This window comes from Echinococcus granulosus (genome assembly GCF_000524195.1).
Source record: "Echinococcus granulosus chromosome Unknown EG_S00075, whole genome shotgun sequence".
Classification (NCBI taxonomy): domain Eukaryota; kingdom Metazoa; phylum Platyhelminthes; class Cestoda; order Cyclophyllidea; family Taeniidae; genus Echinococcus; species Echinococcus granulosus.
The window spans coordinates 166,355-182,369 of NW_020170455.1; the positions used below are offsets into that span (position 1 = coordinate 166,355).

At 43.2% G+C, this 16,015-nt stretch overlaps 2 protein-coding genes across 2 annotated transcripts; one reads left to right on the plus strand and one right to left on the minus strand. All coding sequences in view use genetic code 11, as the record gives it.

The window, feature by feature from the left end:
• Nucleotides 1-1,268: 1,268 nt before the first annotated feature.
• EGR_07350 (NAD(P) transhydrogenase) lies at nucleotides 1,269-10,716 on the minus strand (the record flags this gene model as incomplete). The annotated part of the gene is made up of 13 exons (XM_024496599.1): nucleotides 1,269-1,406; nucleotides 1,491-1,702; nucleotides 1,827-2,006; nucleotides 4,753-4,986; nucleotides 5,058-5,261; nucleotides 5,367-5,548; nucleotides 5,623-5,806; nucleotides 5,886-6,077; nucleotides 6,371-6,601; nucleotides 7,758-7,992; nucleotides 9,168-9,225; nucleotides 9,315-9,491; nucleotides 10,685-10,716. The coding sequence occupies 13 exons, from the start codon at nucleotides 10,714-10,716 to the stop codon at nucleotides 1,269-1,271; spliced, it is 2,259 nt and encodes a 752-aa protein (XP_024348978.1).
• A 3,103-nt stretch (nucleotides 10,717-13,819) lies between these two features.
• EGR_07351 (hypothetical protein) lies at nucleotides 13,820-14,526 on the plus strand (the record flags this gene model as incomplete). Its single annotated transcript, XM_024496600.1, has 2 exons — nucleotides 13,820-13,912; nucleotides 14,383-14,526. The coding sequence occupies 2 exons, from the start codon at nucleotides 13,820-13,822 to the stop codon at nucleotides 14,524-14,526; spliced, it is 237 nt and encodes a 78-aa protein (XP_024348979.1).
• Between the last annotated feature and the right edge of the window lie 1,489 nt (nucleotides 14,527-16,015).

The window sequence follows — 16,015 nt, forward strand, 5'->3', positions numbered from 1 at the left end:
GACCTGATAGTTCTCTGACGACTCTCCTGCCTTCTTTTGAGGCAACTATCAAATGATCAAGAAATTTCGGTTGATTGTCATCGTACCTCGCTGCAATTGCCTCTTATGCTCTGAAGGGGCCTGCAAAATCCATACGCTATTTCGCATTGCATTACAAGGCATGGATACGCATCAGTTTGCCGGTACGCTTAGTCCTCCACTCTCCTATCCCCTTCTCATTTGAAATCCAATCGGTGGAATTTGAGTTTACCTGCTTTACGCACTGGCTCCAGAACTGTGGCTGGAGAATCTTCTCGTTGAGCCTCTCGTGAAATAATTGGCGGTGTGATTGTAGGTGTCAGCGTATCACGCTTAGGGGGACCCCTCCATTCATGATTATAATAGGGAATAAGGTGACTTGGAGACGGCTGGCAAGACCATCTTTAAACAATATTGAACCGAGAAATTGGGTAAACGACTCCCGCTCACAATTATCACCTTAAGAGATGGTAATAAGCCGTACTGGCTATGACTTGGCTCTTCATTAACCTATATTTTATGAAAAGGCGATTGATTTAATTGTACTGAAGAATGGCTTTTGTCCGTCTGAGTTGCACCTTTCCAAGCCAAGGAACATACCATCGGCTCTCCCAAGGCATCCACTCGCGATGCACCCCACGCTTCTAAGGCACATACTACCTCACTCCCACAAGACCGTCTGCTTATTGTAGGCGTTTTTTGACCTTATTTCTGAAGGGAGAGATAAGGGCAGGCAAGCAAGCTGCTCCATCCTCATCTTCCCCTGTTTCCCCCTAGTGATGCTCATCACTTTTTCCTTGTATCATTCAATCAAATGTGAAATAAGGTGACCAGCTGGGAAGTTGAGGTATGATGACACCGGTAGCGATCAGGGATGGATTCATTGTTTATAGATACGGAATGTCTTGTAGTGCTGAACTTGCAATAGGTTTTGCCTCCTTTCGGAAAGGAATATAGGTAGCAATGATGACAGGCAAATGTTGTATTTTATAGTCATCCGTGTGCTTAACTTCTATAACTGATCCCTCCCCCGTAATCTTTAAATTTCAAACAAGTTGTAATAACGTGGTTCTGCATTTTTTTTCGATTTTCTTCAAGCACTTCTTGTGTAATGCATAAACATAGGGCTTAGTGGAATAGGTAATTGCTGTTAAGTTAGTATCATCTCAAATAAAAGCAAATTGCGAAAAAGAGACAGAGGTGCAGAGAAATCATCGAGGAATTGGATAAAACCCCTACTACTACTGCTACTACTCCTTGAAATGGGCCAGCAGGCCGTCACAGACTTTCTTTGCATCACCCAAAAGCATGTCCGTGTTCTCCTTGAAGAACACGGGATTATCCACGGCTGCGTAACCCACTCCCAAAGTTCGCTTCACCATTATCACCTGAAGGAGAGGAAGGGTAATAAAAGTACTTTGCCTCCACTTTTCTGAGGCCCAATTAGCAAAAAAGGAGGAGTTGCAGTTCACCTTTTTAGCCAACCAGACACGGAGGACAGGCATTCCGGCGAGTATAGAGTTGGGATCCTCCTCAGCTGCCGAGTTGACAGTGTCATTAGCACCAATAACAAGGACCACATCAGCTTTCGGGAAGTCAGGATTGATCTCATCCATCTCAAAGACAATGTCGTAGGGCACTCCAGCCTCCGCAAGCAGGACATTCAATTGACCGGGCATTCGACCTTGAGGGGACCAATGAAATGCATTTGGCAATCTTATTAATGCACCGTGCTACAAAAGCTAATGGATGGTAAATTTTGTGGGCTGTTGAATGCTGTTTTCGAAAAGGACCAAGAAGCAGCTTACCAGCCACGGGATGAATAGCAAATCGGACTCGCTTTCCCCGTTTTGTGAGAAGTCTGGCTAATTCGGCGATGGGATATTGGGCCTTGGCAACACAGAGACCGTAGCCGGGTGCAATGATGATATCCTTGGCGTCTTCCATTAGTTCCCCAACAGCTTCGACAGAGGTCTCACGATGGGTGCCTGTTGCAGAAGAAAGCGTGAAATTCAGAAAGGTGATTCCAGCTAAGATTTTCTACCTTGTGTAGAACCTGCTCGCTACTCTTTATGAAAAGTTGAGAATTTGTGCGCAGCCAATGTTCATTACTAATATTGCAAGGAGTGTCAATCCACACCGAGGTTTTGATGTCCCGAATCTCAGCGAAAAGATGCAAAAACAGCAGCAATGCACGCAGAGATAAAGTGGTAAATCTATCTTGACACCACTAATGAAGACGGCGGGGGATAGAGGCAATGCGTCCACCTAATAGCGTGCGGTGGACAAAAAGATGAATTCTTCCAACAAAGTAGGATGCCATAATACGCAGCTGCAGCAGTTCAGTTGACTGCTCCAATTCCTTTGAAGACTGCTGTAGGTCTGTCAGAGAAAACTCCGATAATGGTGCTTCCAGTCCCAATCCGCAGTGATCATTCAACCAGCACGTAAAACGCTTTGTTCTGGGAATCCCATCTACACAAATCCTGTCGTAAAATCCCACAACTGACAAGGCTTTCAGTATAGTCAGTGAACACAAGCTACTGCTTAAGAATATTTGCAATTTCACGAAATGGATGTGTGGTGGCCACTGCGATAGCTTCCCACCTTCTATCAGTACAGTCAAGTGGGCTGCCCCAGAAGAGGTCAATCATGCCGACCAATCTTACTCTGCCGATGGATCTCATCAAGTATTAATTATACCCTGGAAAAATGTAGCAGAGGGCTAAAGGGAAAATGAAGTAAAGGTCTCACTTTCCCGTTGCAAATTCAATAGCCCCTGATTAACTCAAACCACTCTCACCTGTCAACAAGTAGCTTGGTAAGAAATGAGACACTCGATCACTCGACTTTCATCGAATTTTATTTCAAAAATGTAACTAAGCTACTAAAAATCAGTTTAAACTTGGAGTCACTCGTTCCTACCACTATCAACTGATGTGACAAAATAATCCATTTGTTCTGTCCTCGATCCTTACGTTGGTTGAATCGTGCAACGCAAGATAGTGGGTTTCCACATCAAGGCCAGGATACTTGGATCCTAGGGCTTTGATCCACTACCCTTTCCAATCCTTTTCGTCCATCTAAGGCTTGCCTGTATTGTTAGGAAAAAGTGTAGATGAGGAATGAATTGGTTTCGTGATAAAGATCTACTGACAGACTCAACATTTACGAAACTCAGAAAAATAAGATAGTGTTGGTTGAAATGAATTGTTTTTTTTTAAATTCGTTGGTTTTGTTATTTTTACCTACCAGTGAGTTCTACGGCCTTTCGGCTGACGAATGTACAATACCGCAATTCAGTATGAGTCCGACTTTATGGCTTTAACCACTCAACAAACTTCAGCAATATCTGGTCGCCTAATATGGCCAACGTTGATATTCTTTTATGTAGCGACCTCAAAATGTTAACTTATCTGCTCAAAATAATCTACTTAATTACCTTAATGTATTATTTAAGTAGTATGAAGCAGGTCTGTAGCACTCCGAACGAGCCAGACTTGATGGCGTCTGCATTTCGTAAAGATCAGTGACCGGGAGTCAGTTAATAAAAATGGACGTAATCCTAGTTGGGTCAGATTTTAAATGTTCTGATTCAATCTCCCAACCTGCAATCATTTCCGTGCTCCTTTAACCGACCATCAAAAGAACTGCGTGATTCTGGATAAGCCAGACCATTAAATAGCTAAGTTGTCTAATCCACATACGGACATGATCTCCATGACCATTCAAATCTATGTATTTTGAGTTGAATCGGGCCTTCAAAGTGTTTACACTCACTGATCACTCGGGCCCACGTTGCTAACAATGCGATTAAAAATAAATCCAACTTTTATGATGTCCAGTTTCAGTAATTTTAAGGGTCTTCCAACCACAAAATTTAAATAAGCAATAGTCAAATTCAGCCACACTTGCAGTTCCTCGAATTCGCAATTCCTAGTGGATGTGATTTGGTTAGTGACCTCAAAACACAAGTGGTCTCTTTGCCCTTTTAAACATGTAAGGCAATTTCCACTACTCGACCTCCATTGCGGTGGCCACTTCCAGGCTCATATACCTTACAACATCCATGTAATACGCGGGAACTCTTCGAATGAGAGCATAACTTTGAGAAGCCACCTTATATTGCTCACTTCGCTTAAATGAATCTGCAGTTAGGTAGTCATTGCCATGATAAGCAAATGGCTTTCAAAATACGCTCGCCGTGGAACATCGGTCAGCCTTGGTCAAGGCCCGGCAACGGTCTCTCCATATTGCGATACGCTAAGAGAACGTAACAGGTGGACTCCCGAAGATCAGTGGGATGCGCAAATACTCCCGATATTAGGATAGATGTTCATCGGATAATCTCCATTTCCGTCTCACGGTTGTTTTTAAGTCATTTAAATAGTATTTTGATTGCTAAAGCAAAAATGTAATCAGTAAGAGTGCTGAGGACAATGCTAAAAAATATGAATGACCTTTTTTGTGGTTAGGAGAGCCTTTTTACTTTCTTACGATTTATTAACAATGGAAGTGAAAAATGTCAACTATGCGTTAACTCTTCTGTGCGGCTATAAAACATGTTTTTCAAACTTGAATATCTTGTAATGTCTTGAAGAGAGTCTTGAATGCTACAGCGCACTATTATCCGGTTTGGAACCCCGTGCTCTCGGAATCTAGCTTATGATTGCCCAATGCAAATTTGTATAGTTCAAAGTAAAATCGGCTCTAGGAATGGTAACTTTGACCTACCAGTAAGCCCCGCGGTCTGGGCCCCAGCAGGAGCTATGCCATAACCCCCAAGAATTACATTGGGAAGGGAGCGATTCATCGCCCGGCACATGATGTAAGAGAGGATGGCACCGGAAGAACCAATCAGCGCTCCCACCACCGTCATGAGGCTGTTGTTCATCATGAACCCCTCCGCACACAGCGCCCAGCCTGAGTAGCTGTTGAGCACCGTGATCACCACGGGCATATCAGCACCTGAAATGCCAACATTACCCACCTATCATTGCCCACTCATGTGACGGGAGGAGTAGTAAGAAATAACAAACCTCCTATCGCAGCGGTTAGAGTGACACCAGAGATTGAGCCTGCTAAGGCAGCACCGCCGAGCAGCACGGACAGAGGCATCATTGGGTTCTCCAATTCTCCACCAGCTGCCAAAAAGGCTCCCAGGCCAGCTGTGGAGATACCGACAAGAGTAGCATTCAACGCGTGGCGCATGGGAAGTAACAATGGTTGGGAATCCAGAATGCCTAATAACACGTAATGGAGAAAAATAAAGGCGAATAAACAGACATTAATATACACGGGCAAATAAACAAATAAACGGCAGGATAAGAGATAAAATTGAGATTCACCCTGAAGTTTGCCGAACGCGACGAGTGATCCGGTGAAGGTGACACCACCAATCCAAGTTCCCAAGTAGGCGACAGTTTTCATTAAATTTCCGGCCCCAATAAGACTGGGATCTGCAAACATTATTGGCGCTTCAATGATGTAGTTAGCCACACAGGTCAGCACCGCGGCGATACCAACCAGACTGCAACGTCAAATACCGCTGTTAGTCAAACTCCTAACGCAATGAAGTGAGTAAGAGATCTTTTATTATCAGACCTATGGAAGAGAGCAACCATCTGGGGCAGACTTGTGACCTCCATGCGAGAGGCCGCGTAGCCACCGACAGATCCACCAACCAGAAGACAACCAAGCATTTGTGCCAACAGATCAGGATGGGGTTGTAGCATGCCGAGAGTGACCGCCAGTCCTCCAGAAACACCAATCATACCCAGAAGATTGCCTGGATGGACATGTGCATGAGACTTTAGGTGCTCCTTCAATAATCTACTAGCTCTCAGTGAAAATTTTCTCACACTTACCTAGGCGGCTGGTCTTCTGACTGGCCAAAGCAGTGATAGCAGCGATGCAGCAAAGTGACGAGGCAAGGTAGGCAGCGTGGTGAGCATCTTCAAGATCCATTGTGGGCCCAAATTGCAGCAAACTGTAACCGTAGGTGCCAAGCAATGCCAGAGCTGGGATTCCAAACAGGTAGTTGTGCTCCGGTGCGTCGGCTGAAAGAAATCAGCAGTCAGCATCGTTTCCTTCGATTGTGTTTATTCTAGAGCTTCAAAGCTGATGATTCAATTGATGTCTAAGCGACGAGCAAACCATGACAACTACTTCTTTATCTAAACTGGTTCTGACGCTCCCATTGAATCAACGATCTTCGTTCCTTAAACTCATTTTAAATACGTTAAAATTCAAGAAAACTTATTTAAAAAATTACCTTTCAGCACCTACTAATATGCCTCAACTTTTCAGGTAGCTTAAAATTCAAGGCGATAGCTTAATTTAGAGTACTTACTGGGCCTCTTGAACATGTTAAGCATCCTCTGAGTGACAAGGAAGCCACCACCAATGTTGATAGCTGAGACGAGAGTGGCGAGGGTTGCCATGGTCTGAGGCACAGTGACGGGGGCTAACCCTCCACCCATCAGCATGAGTCCACCCACAGCAGTGATGCCCGAGATTGCGTTGGTCACCGACATCAGGGGTGAATGAAGTGCCGGCGTCACACCCCACACCGTGTGGTACCCTACAATCGTGTAGAAGGAAAAACGAATGTCATTAGTGCCAACTATTCGTCATGCTTAGGCACACACACCGATAAGTCCCTCAAAAGTGGATAGAAAAGGTATGTAGGAGTGACCTCGGCTTCAGTATTGCTAGTTGGAAGGCAAGCTCTGTTAGTCTCCAGCGCTTCAACCTACGCATTAGTTGCAAGGAGCTATGCTAATAGTCCTCAAGTCCTTCCTGTTTGCCTCATAACGACCTTAGAGAGAACTCGGGTAATGGGGAGTCCGCTCCAAAATAGGGATGATTGCGCTCCCCACTGGGTGGGTACTATGACAAAAAAATCAGCTTTCAAAAGTCGTATCTGTGGTGATCCATGACCGTGTCAACTTTTGGCAGCTACTCCAATCTTGGGTTCCAATAAATGATCAGTGCTTGATCAAAAACAAGATAGATTGAATGCAAGTAGTCTACGGAGGAAGTTTTCACAAAGCTCGTGTCAAAGAAGTGATTTGCAAAGATTAAACACCCACTCATGTTGTGAGAAACTAAAAATAATCCACATAACTGACTTGGTGAAAACTGAAGTGGTGTTAAAGTGGAGGGAAGAGCCGAAAAAGGAACACAGGTTTGCGAAAGCTACTTTATGTCGTACCTTTTAGGTTTTCCCTTAAGCAGATGATCCTACGAAAGGCTATTGCTACGCTAAATGAAATTGTTTCAAAACATCGGCCTATCACGATAGGGTTAAAGGAAAATGTGATATTTATGAACTCCATCTAAATCCATGAAGTACATTACAGCTAGTGAAATAAGGAGCATGATCGTTACGATGCGAATTCATCACATTATCTTAGTTTCTACCTTGCAGTTGATAACGTCCCAGTGGAAGGCTTGAGAGGGTTGAAGCAGATGGATGACCATAAAGGGGAGCCGAGAACGAGGCTCAAAACAATAAGGATATTACGCACCATAATGGTATTTGGTTAATTGGACATAATTTGGCTCAAAATAGGTAGCTATCAGTCTTCAATTAATTCCGTACATTAGAAATAAGTCGGCTTTTTAACTCGTAAGCCTCAAGACCCAGCTGACTTGGGTGTTGCATTAGTAGCAGTAAAGAAAGTAGTCCGATTTTCTTACGGTCACCTACTTATATCGCATTTAAGTAGACCCACCGACAATCCCCGCAAGAGTGAAAGTGGAGAGCGTCTGCATGAATGCAGGCGAAGGCGAGGCTAGACCAAGACCCACAAGGCCTGACAGACCAACACTGGTGGCGAGTGCTGACTTGAGTTTTGCGACTCGAGGATCTACCGGCACCACAGCGACTGTCTCCACAGCCTTGGGCTTCGCTTCCGGGGGCGGGGGTGATACCGTGACAGGGGGTGGCGGTGGCCACATCAGTTCGCCCTGGGGAAAAAATGTCAGATAGATTATTCGTAATGAACAAGAATGGAACCAGTCACACGGTTAAAAAGTTGCTTTTAGTGAAATAAGTTAATTTCCACATTTACGTACATCTGAGACCCCAATTTCCTTACCTTATTTCAGCGTCACAAGGCTGTGACACTATTGCTATTGCGCTACCTTGCGTCACAAACAGCTTGCTTGATGTTAAAGCAGTAAAGTAAACGTAGGATGCTTATAATCTGTGAAGAACTGCGTTTTCTTTATTTTAGAATAGAAAAACAAAGACGCAGAAGTGTTGAAACTCCAAAACATTGTTATAGCTCCACCAAAGCCTAGTTAAACTTACCTAGTTCCTTAATTCCGCCTTACAATCGAAACCACCGAATAAATTTTTGACATCCTTAAGTTTAGAAAAGTGTTTTTCTAAGTAACTTAAGGTGGAGGAGAGTAATTGAAAGCACCTGAAGAGCAGCTTCTGGGAGAGAGATTGAAAATCTCTTGAGTAAAAGAGATGGGAATATTGGAAAATGTCACTACATGGGTTCGGTTTGATTTGATAAAGGATGCAAATGACACTCTTATTTACCTAAGTTAAGTAAGAAAGATGAGATACTAATGAAGCGAGTTCGCTACTGTTGTCACAGCTCGTCGTAATGACTTCGTGTAACGAGTAGGCATTGCGAAGCAGGGAAGAAATGCGTAATTCCATTGGTACGGTGCCCTCATACCAAAAATGTCAACTCAAGACTGCTTGCACCAATAACAAAGTGTAACTCGGTTTCAAAGCTGCAAGCGACTCTCGTAGAGCACTAACATCACTTCCACTCCACTTCACGATATAAACAATCATAGGTAGAGACAAACTTTTTTGCTGACTGACGGACAGACATGTAAAGCCTGTTTACTAAGAAAAACTACATCCAAACCAATAGGAAAGCAGCGAATGCCGGGTAAAGTCTGAGACCGATTCTCATCTCGGTGTCATGATGTTTCACCCGTGTCACTTCTGTTAACAGTCCATCACTTCCTCTGCACATTCGTGATATTACAATACAGTTCGTCCATATTATTCACATTGAGGTGAACCTTGTTTACTAAACGTTAAAATAGAATACAGACGATTTATGAACAATACATAGTCCAAAATAGTTGGACTGTGTACGTATAATACATACTAGCTTAAATGGATCTTTCGGGTGCAAGCGGGCAGGATAACGAATTTCATCCTCGATCCTAAGGAGGAGGACAAACTCCAATCTTCCCACAAAACTTCGACTGCGTGCCATATCTCACATCCCCACTTCAGGATGTCCATCTCTAACCATTCTTCATAATCCAAGGTTATGGAACTGGAGGTTGAAGTGCAAAGGAGATATTTGTGGTTGCAATAAGTGGACTCAATCCAAATGGACGAATATTCCACTTCTTGTGACTGAATAGTGAATCTTGACGTCGCAGAAGAAGGTAGTCTGTCGTAGCTGGGTGGTAGGCGGAGGCGCCTAAAGGGAGGGTTAAAAATGACGTCCACCTTCGGCAGTCATCCCACTCCGCCTCTTAGAAGAGGGATAGTAACAAGTGAAGCGATATTGGGCTTGGAAATTTCGAGAAATTCCCGTGTTAATAGGCAATACCTCCTCCATGTGTCTGTAGGATGAACGGATTCCAGGTAGGTCGACAGAGAGCTGAGCAGCCTTGGGGTGAAAACAAAGCGTTGAGGAGGAATAGATACATCATAAATAGTCCTGTGAAAGAGTTCTAAATCCCATTCTTTGTTAAGTGGTATATGAGATACCCTCGTTTGAGCAGTACGAAGCCAGTGCATTTTTCCTTCCACAAAACTGCTCACAAATAGGCCGAAGCTCCAGATACAGTAAAAGATCAGAGATACATCAAGAAAAAATTGAATGACTGGGGTTGCCAGTTCGCAGATGGCATTTCAAGTACCGACTACATTGTGATGGCCGACGTTGGAGGCCAACCAAGGAGAACCGAGGAGGACGATGCGCACAGTAAGGGAGGAGCCAAGTAATGATTTGGTTTCCTGATTACCCGTTGTGCATTTTTTTCTGCATTACTTGAGCTAGATGTGCACATTGTAGAATGACTGAACCAGACATAGTAAAACAAGAAAATATGCCTTCATTTTTGCGGAGGTGATGACTATTTTTAGATCTCGTGTGACATAACTTGGAAAGAAATACCAGACTGTGTATAGTGTGGACTTTGGTGTGCAGCACCATTCTTCGTTAGTCAGCAAATGCAGTAAGTTTAAGTAAAACTCGAAAATTGTAAAGTAGATAAATAAATATTTGTGGGTAGAGCTGAAAATATAAACTTTTAATAAAAAACATTCTCCGGAAAAGCTGTTTTGAAATTAGTGCTACGAACATTAGATTGTTTCTAGATTTCAAAATGGACTTTTTGGAAAAAAACACAACATTTTGGGTTTACTTATTAATAGAAATAGAGAACTCGGCAGCATCTCCTACACCAACACGTTTCAAAGGTTTGAGAGTGGCATTTATTTGACGGCAATGTCACTGAAATAGGTCAAGGAACAGCCAGTGAGGCCAACCAAACCGTTGAGAATGTCCACAACCCCAGAAAAACATCTCCGCCCGAGTTTCTAGAAGTTTCACTCGATGACTAATCGCCAGGATGTCTTGAGAGCAGTGCTCTGGCTCAGTCTCACCCGCGATTGGCTCGTCTCCGGCAGAGATGCATTCTGGCTGTGTCAATTATCGCTTGAAGGCCATGACAAGGTCAATCGATGGATGTAAATACGCGCAACTGGAATCACGGACTCACTCCAGGGCAGCCCCTCCTCTTTAGCCACCGGGCGTGTACCCACGTTGGCGTACTCGCGCCTACCGCTTATCCGGTGGCGCCCTCGATAAGATCCAAGAGACAGGCGCACACAGCCCCGGGTTACACTGATGGGTAAGTCAGTTTATAACAGCTATTGCCACAATTTATAACCAGCAGCCACCCAGTTTACGTGCAAACATCCGGTAGCGCCTACCCTCTGTCAACTGGATTTTTGGGTGGTCTGGAGGTAACCGAATAAACCAAGTGATTTGGGGTCGGAGCAATGTTAAGCACTTGCAAGATGGCCTTTTCTACCAAATGTGTTTCCTTATTTTGTTCTTATGTATAATTGAAAGGGCTGACTGGTGTAGAATTTTGAGCCAGGCACGGACTTCTTGTAAAGTCGTGTGCATAAAAAGAGAGATCATCAAGCCTCGACCATTATGCCATGGCACCACTGGAACCCATGCTTCGTAGGAAACTCACTAGGGTCTTCTACGGCCGAATTTCGTCTGTCTGAGTGGTGTATGCTAAGTATTGTCCCATGGTTAACAGCCACACCTATTTTAGTAGACACTATCAGTAAACATACTGTTTAAAATCGAGATGCAGCCAGCGTAGTCACAGCGCCAGTGAATACACCCACTTCAACATCGTGCTAATCACCTCGGCTTCATTCACCCAGGAGCAGGTGAAGCCATTCTACTCTTAAGGTTAGTAATCCTGTGGTCACACTCCCTCTGTCATTGAAATAGTCTCATCGCAGAAAAAACCAAAATCATATTAAAAATTAGTCCTGTTTTACAAGAAGAAGGAAACTGACCTTGTAGAGAACTGTACTTCCTCGAATCACTTCATCTTCCATGTCGTAATTTAAGAGGCCTTTGGCATCTGAAATCGAAAAGAGACCTCAGCATGACAAAAAATACAGAAATAGAAAACTGTCAGAAGCAAAACAGGAAGTTGCATCAAGATCCACCCATTGTTTATTTCATTAAAAGACGTGGAAACTCCACCTCCGAGAACCCACATAAGGCTATTGTTTCACCCGCATTCTGGGTCACAGTCGATAGCCGTGTTTACCAAGACATGAATTTCGTGTTCCTTTTGACGCTTAATGACAACCGACCTTCACGATGAACAAAAATAAATGGAGGGTTATGCGCTCAACACTAAAAGTGGACGCGGCACAATCAATTTTTAATTTAGAAGTGGTTTCATGTTTCTGGCATTCGCTTTGTAAAGGATATGAATTAATAAAAAAAAAGAACGTCAGCCAAGGTGTGCAAAATTTTGTTATTCAGGAAAAACAACAACATAGAGTAGATTGTGATCTACGACTATGATATTTACGTTTCCGGTGATCCTGCTTAAAGAGCTTCTTGTGCCACGTAAGAGGTGGATGGTTGTAACCAGAAGGGTTGAATTAGACCCTCACTTCCACTTTCTGACAATGAATACATCTACATCATGCCAATTGCCCGTTACATCCTCCGTGCCTTCCCAAGACTCCTGGAATCGAATCAGCGCCGGTCCGTTGGATATGTTTGTGCTTCGAATGTACGAGAGGCATGTAAGTTAAGCTGGGGCATTCGAGTTTGCACAAAAGGGTGAAAATTAAATAACAGAAGATGACTTTTTGCTGACTTACTTGCTCATTGAATCTATGGACTTATTCCAGCCCTTGATTAGTAGCTGGAATGTTTCAATAACATTTGGTACTCGAAATATACTACACAAAAATTTACAGTTCCACGAATGATTGTTTTTATTTACTAGTTTCTATGGGATGATTCGTCTCTGGTGCAATTTTCTGACTATAGGTTGTGTATCACTCAGGCAGTTAACGCGTTGACTGAATACTACGAGGAATGACTGTCCTGTTGAGAGACACCACAATCGTGGTCGTGGCGAGCAGACACCGCTTTTCAAAATGACTACCTTACTACTGAAAGTTCCATAATCTTATCATGCCGCTAGCATCTGGCACCTCGTTTAATGGTACTCAGACTATACCACGATGTAGTGCCGTCTACTAGTGTCAGGCGACCAAAAAGTGTTATAGCTCGCTGCAACTACTCCCTGTAATGCGAAGAGGACTTGTTTGGAACATGCCATTGTTTACATACACGCATAGTAAAGCACAGATCGGTGGGTTTCATTTTATCATTACCGTGCCCTTCAATTGTGCTCTCTACCATATTCCTCCTATTTCGAATTCACTCCATTTCAAAAGATATCTGTTGAAACTGATATACTAATAAACTATGAAACTGAGGATGACCACATTCCTCAGCGGTTCTAAGTGGGTTCTTTTTGACATCACCTTGCCACTCAACTTTTTCTACAAGTATTGGGGGAACTAGAAGGATATCCATGGGAATTCCTCTTAGATTCGGGCTCAGATAGGTCAGTAGCGAACCTCATGCCTTTCTCACACTTTTATCAGAAAGTTAGCATCACGAGAAACATTGGCAGACTGCATTCAGTTGAAGGCACGGGCATAACATTGGAGGTAGAAATTATGGGCAAAACAGGGTTCCTCAAGTACTCAGAATTGGCTTGGGATGTAAATCTTGGGACTGATTTTCCACGAAGCACAAGTGCTCTTATGGATCTTGAGCAGGGTGTCTTCACCTCTCATCGAGGTAGATAGGACGGCTTTACGACTTGCTACAATATATAGAGCCGCCGAAGTAGCATGCCCCTTTATGCACGTAAATTACAAGTTCAATTTTGACATAAATGCCACTCGCATCAGTCACACTGTCCTTCGTAAAAAGCTCAATCACACAAGTCAAGCTAAAATGGCAAGGCACGCGCCCTAGAAGCCCACATGGTGGTTGCATCAAGGTTGCCGATGGTTCCTGCCTTAAATACCACCAGAGGTTCAAAAAGATGAATCACTTTCCCAAGTGGTGGTGAAGCAAGGAAATGCCTACACTACTGGAGGCTGCAGTGCATAGGCTTTACCACTCCGTCTAGGCTATAAAGCGATTGGCTCAATCCCGTTGGACGAATGAGGGAATATCCAAGCAACTATATTGTTTACAGCAGTTGGCACTTCGTCAATATGAAAAATACCTCTTTTTCCTACAGTTATCAAAAGTCGGTACGCGAAATCAAGGGAACCATCTCTCAATTTGCAAATCCCGAACTTCTTTGTATTATGCAATGAGGCTCCCTACCAAATCTAGAACTTGTCTCAGGTAATAGCTTCAACCATGCATACTTTGTGCGGGTCAGGAAACTATTTTAAGTCCGATCTTCTTGCCTGTGCCTTGCGACACAAATGTGTGACAGGTGCACTTTGCCTGGTTCTGAGGAAACCGACTTAACCACATTGTGTTGCCAACAGAATGGTACAGTCTAAGACATTGGAGCAGATGAGTGGTTGCTTTTTTTCGTTTCAGAGCAGCCACTAGACTGATCAGAGTCACTGACAGCCATTAATATCGAAATAGAACATGAAAGAATCTGGATAGTGAAAGGTGCGGCTGCCAAGACCCTCTATTTAAGGTTGCGTTTTTTCTTAGGGATAATTTTCACAAAAGTGAAAAAGGAATGAAATTTTTTATATAGAAGTCCAAACCAGGTAGAAATTGGAAACTGAAAGAGGGGATTGGAATCAAATTTGATCGAGATTATGTAAAATATTTTCTTATTTATTATGAACATTGCCATCGTAATTTAATCTTGCCATCATCAAGATGGTGGTCAAAATGACAGACTGAGCCGAGATCAATAAGTCTGACACTTGAATAATCCTTTGGGAGGAAGTAACAAAAAAGGATTCACCGCTACTTTCGTAATATTGAGGGGACTTAGTCGGTGAAAAATGAAATAAAATCACTCCAAATGACCAAATCCCCATGTGTCATCCATCCACGTAGTTTATCTGTTCAAGCATGAGCTATCAAGAAAATGCAGGTGTCAGCTGTGATATTCTGCCCCATTTTAATACTCTCAAGTCCATTTTAAGCTGGAACAACAGGAAAACTGAATTGTCATTCAAAATCATGTAAAGTCAAGATGGATTAAAAGAGGACGTAGCTTCAGTTCCAATCCACCTCTGAGTGCTTCCAAGTGGCCGGATAAATTTTGGTGCTAAAATTGGCTAATCATTGCTTGTAGCTACAGTAAAACTGCAATACTTTGCCTATTTAACCCTTCATTTGGGTTTCCTGGCCGCTTTAAGGCGTCGTGATTATACTTCTGCTGGGCGGAATGGCCTCCGAGCCAGCCCTTCTGTACGTCAGTAATATGCACCCTGCCCTAGTACTATGACTTCACTCGTCCTCAGGAAGGATTCAAGGCGCTACAAAACAATGTATTCACGAGGGACACTAAGTCTCTGCCTCATGGTCATTTCCAGTCTATCAATCAACTGAGATGATTGTCTCACAATGATGATAAACACCTGAAAAGACGCCGATTTCGATGATTCAAAACAACTGGTTCCATCTCTTTGGTCTATGTCAAAAGTTAGCTTATTAGACATGCATAATGTTTAACAAGTGGACATTCTTAACTAAGAAAAAGAAATTATGATAAGAGAGGTAGCAGAATATGTAGAATAAAAGCAAAAGGGACTAGTAGAAATTGCTATTAGTTATTCTGCATGGCCGCCCTTTCACAAGCCGGAACACCTAGTGTTTGAGAGAGTCAAAAATACCAAAACGTGTCAGGAAAAGCGGAATAACAGGAAGGGTGAGGACTTATGCGCATCGAAACTACATCACTTTCTCTTGTCCTCCTGTAAACTTTCCTAGCTGACACCAATTACCACCTGACTTTCTCACTCTGAAGTATAGAAGAGCTGGCACAGAAGCAGAGATCAAGTAAGCAGGCAGGTAATTGTCTAAAGCAGTAGAGCGCTGATGACTGGCTAGAATATTCCCCTTTGACTTCTTCAGACGCCTTATACCTACTCGCAGTTATAGTCCTATTTTGGTGGACTGGAGGGTGAGATGGTAGTGGAAGAAGCGACATTTGAAGCAGAATAAGTAATGAATAGTAAAAAGGAAGGAACAAAACGGAGTAGGTCCTTGAAGCGTAAGAAGAACTGTCATTGATTCCCTTAAAGTTTTTTTTGAAGACCTGAATGTCTTTGCATTATTGTGGACAGAAATGCAATGTGGCTGGTAAAATGAGCTCCTGTAGACAGAGAAGAATCACCACCGATGAGAAATGCAATCAGAATTTGTGCCACTTG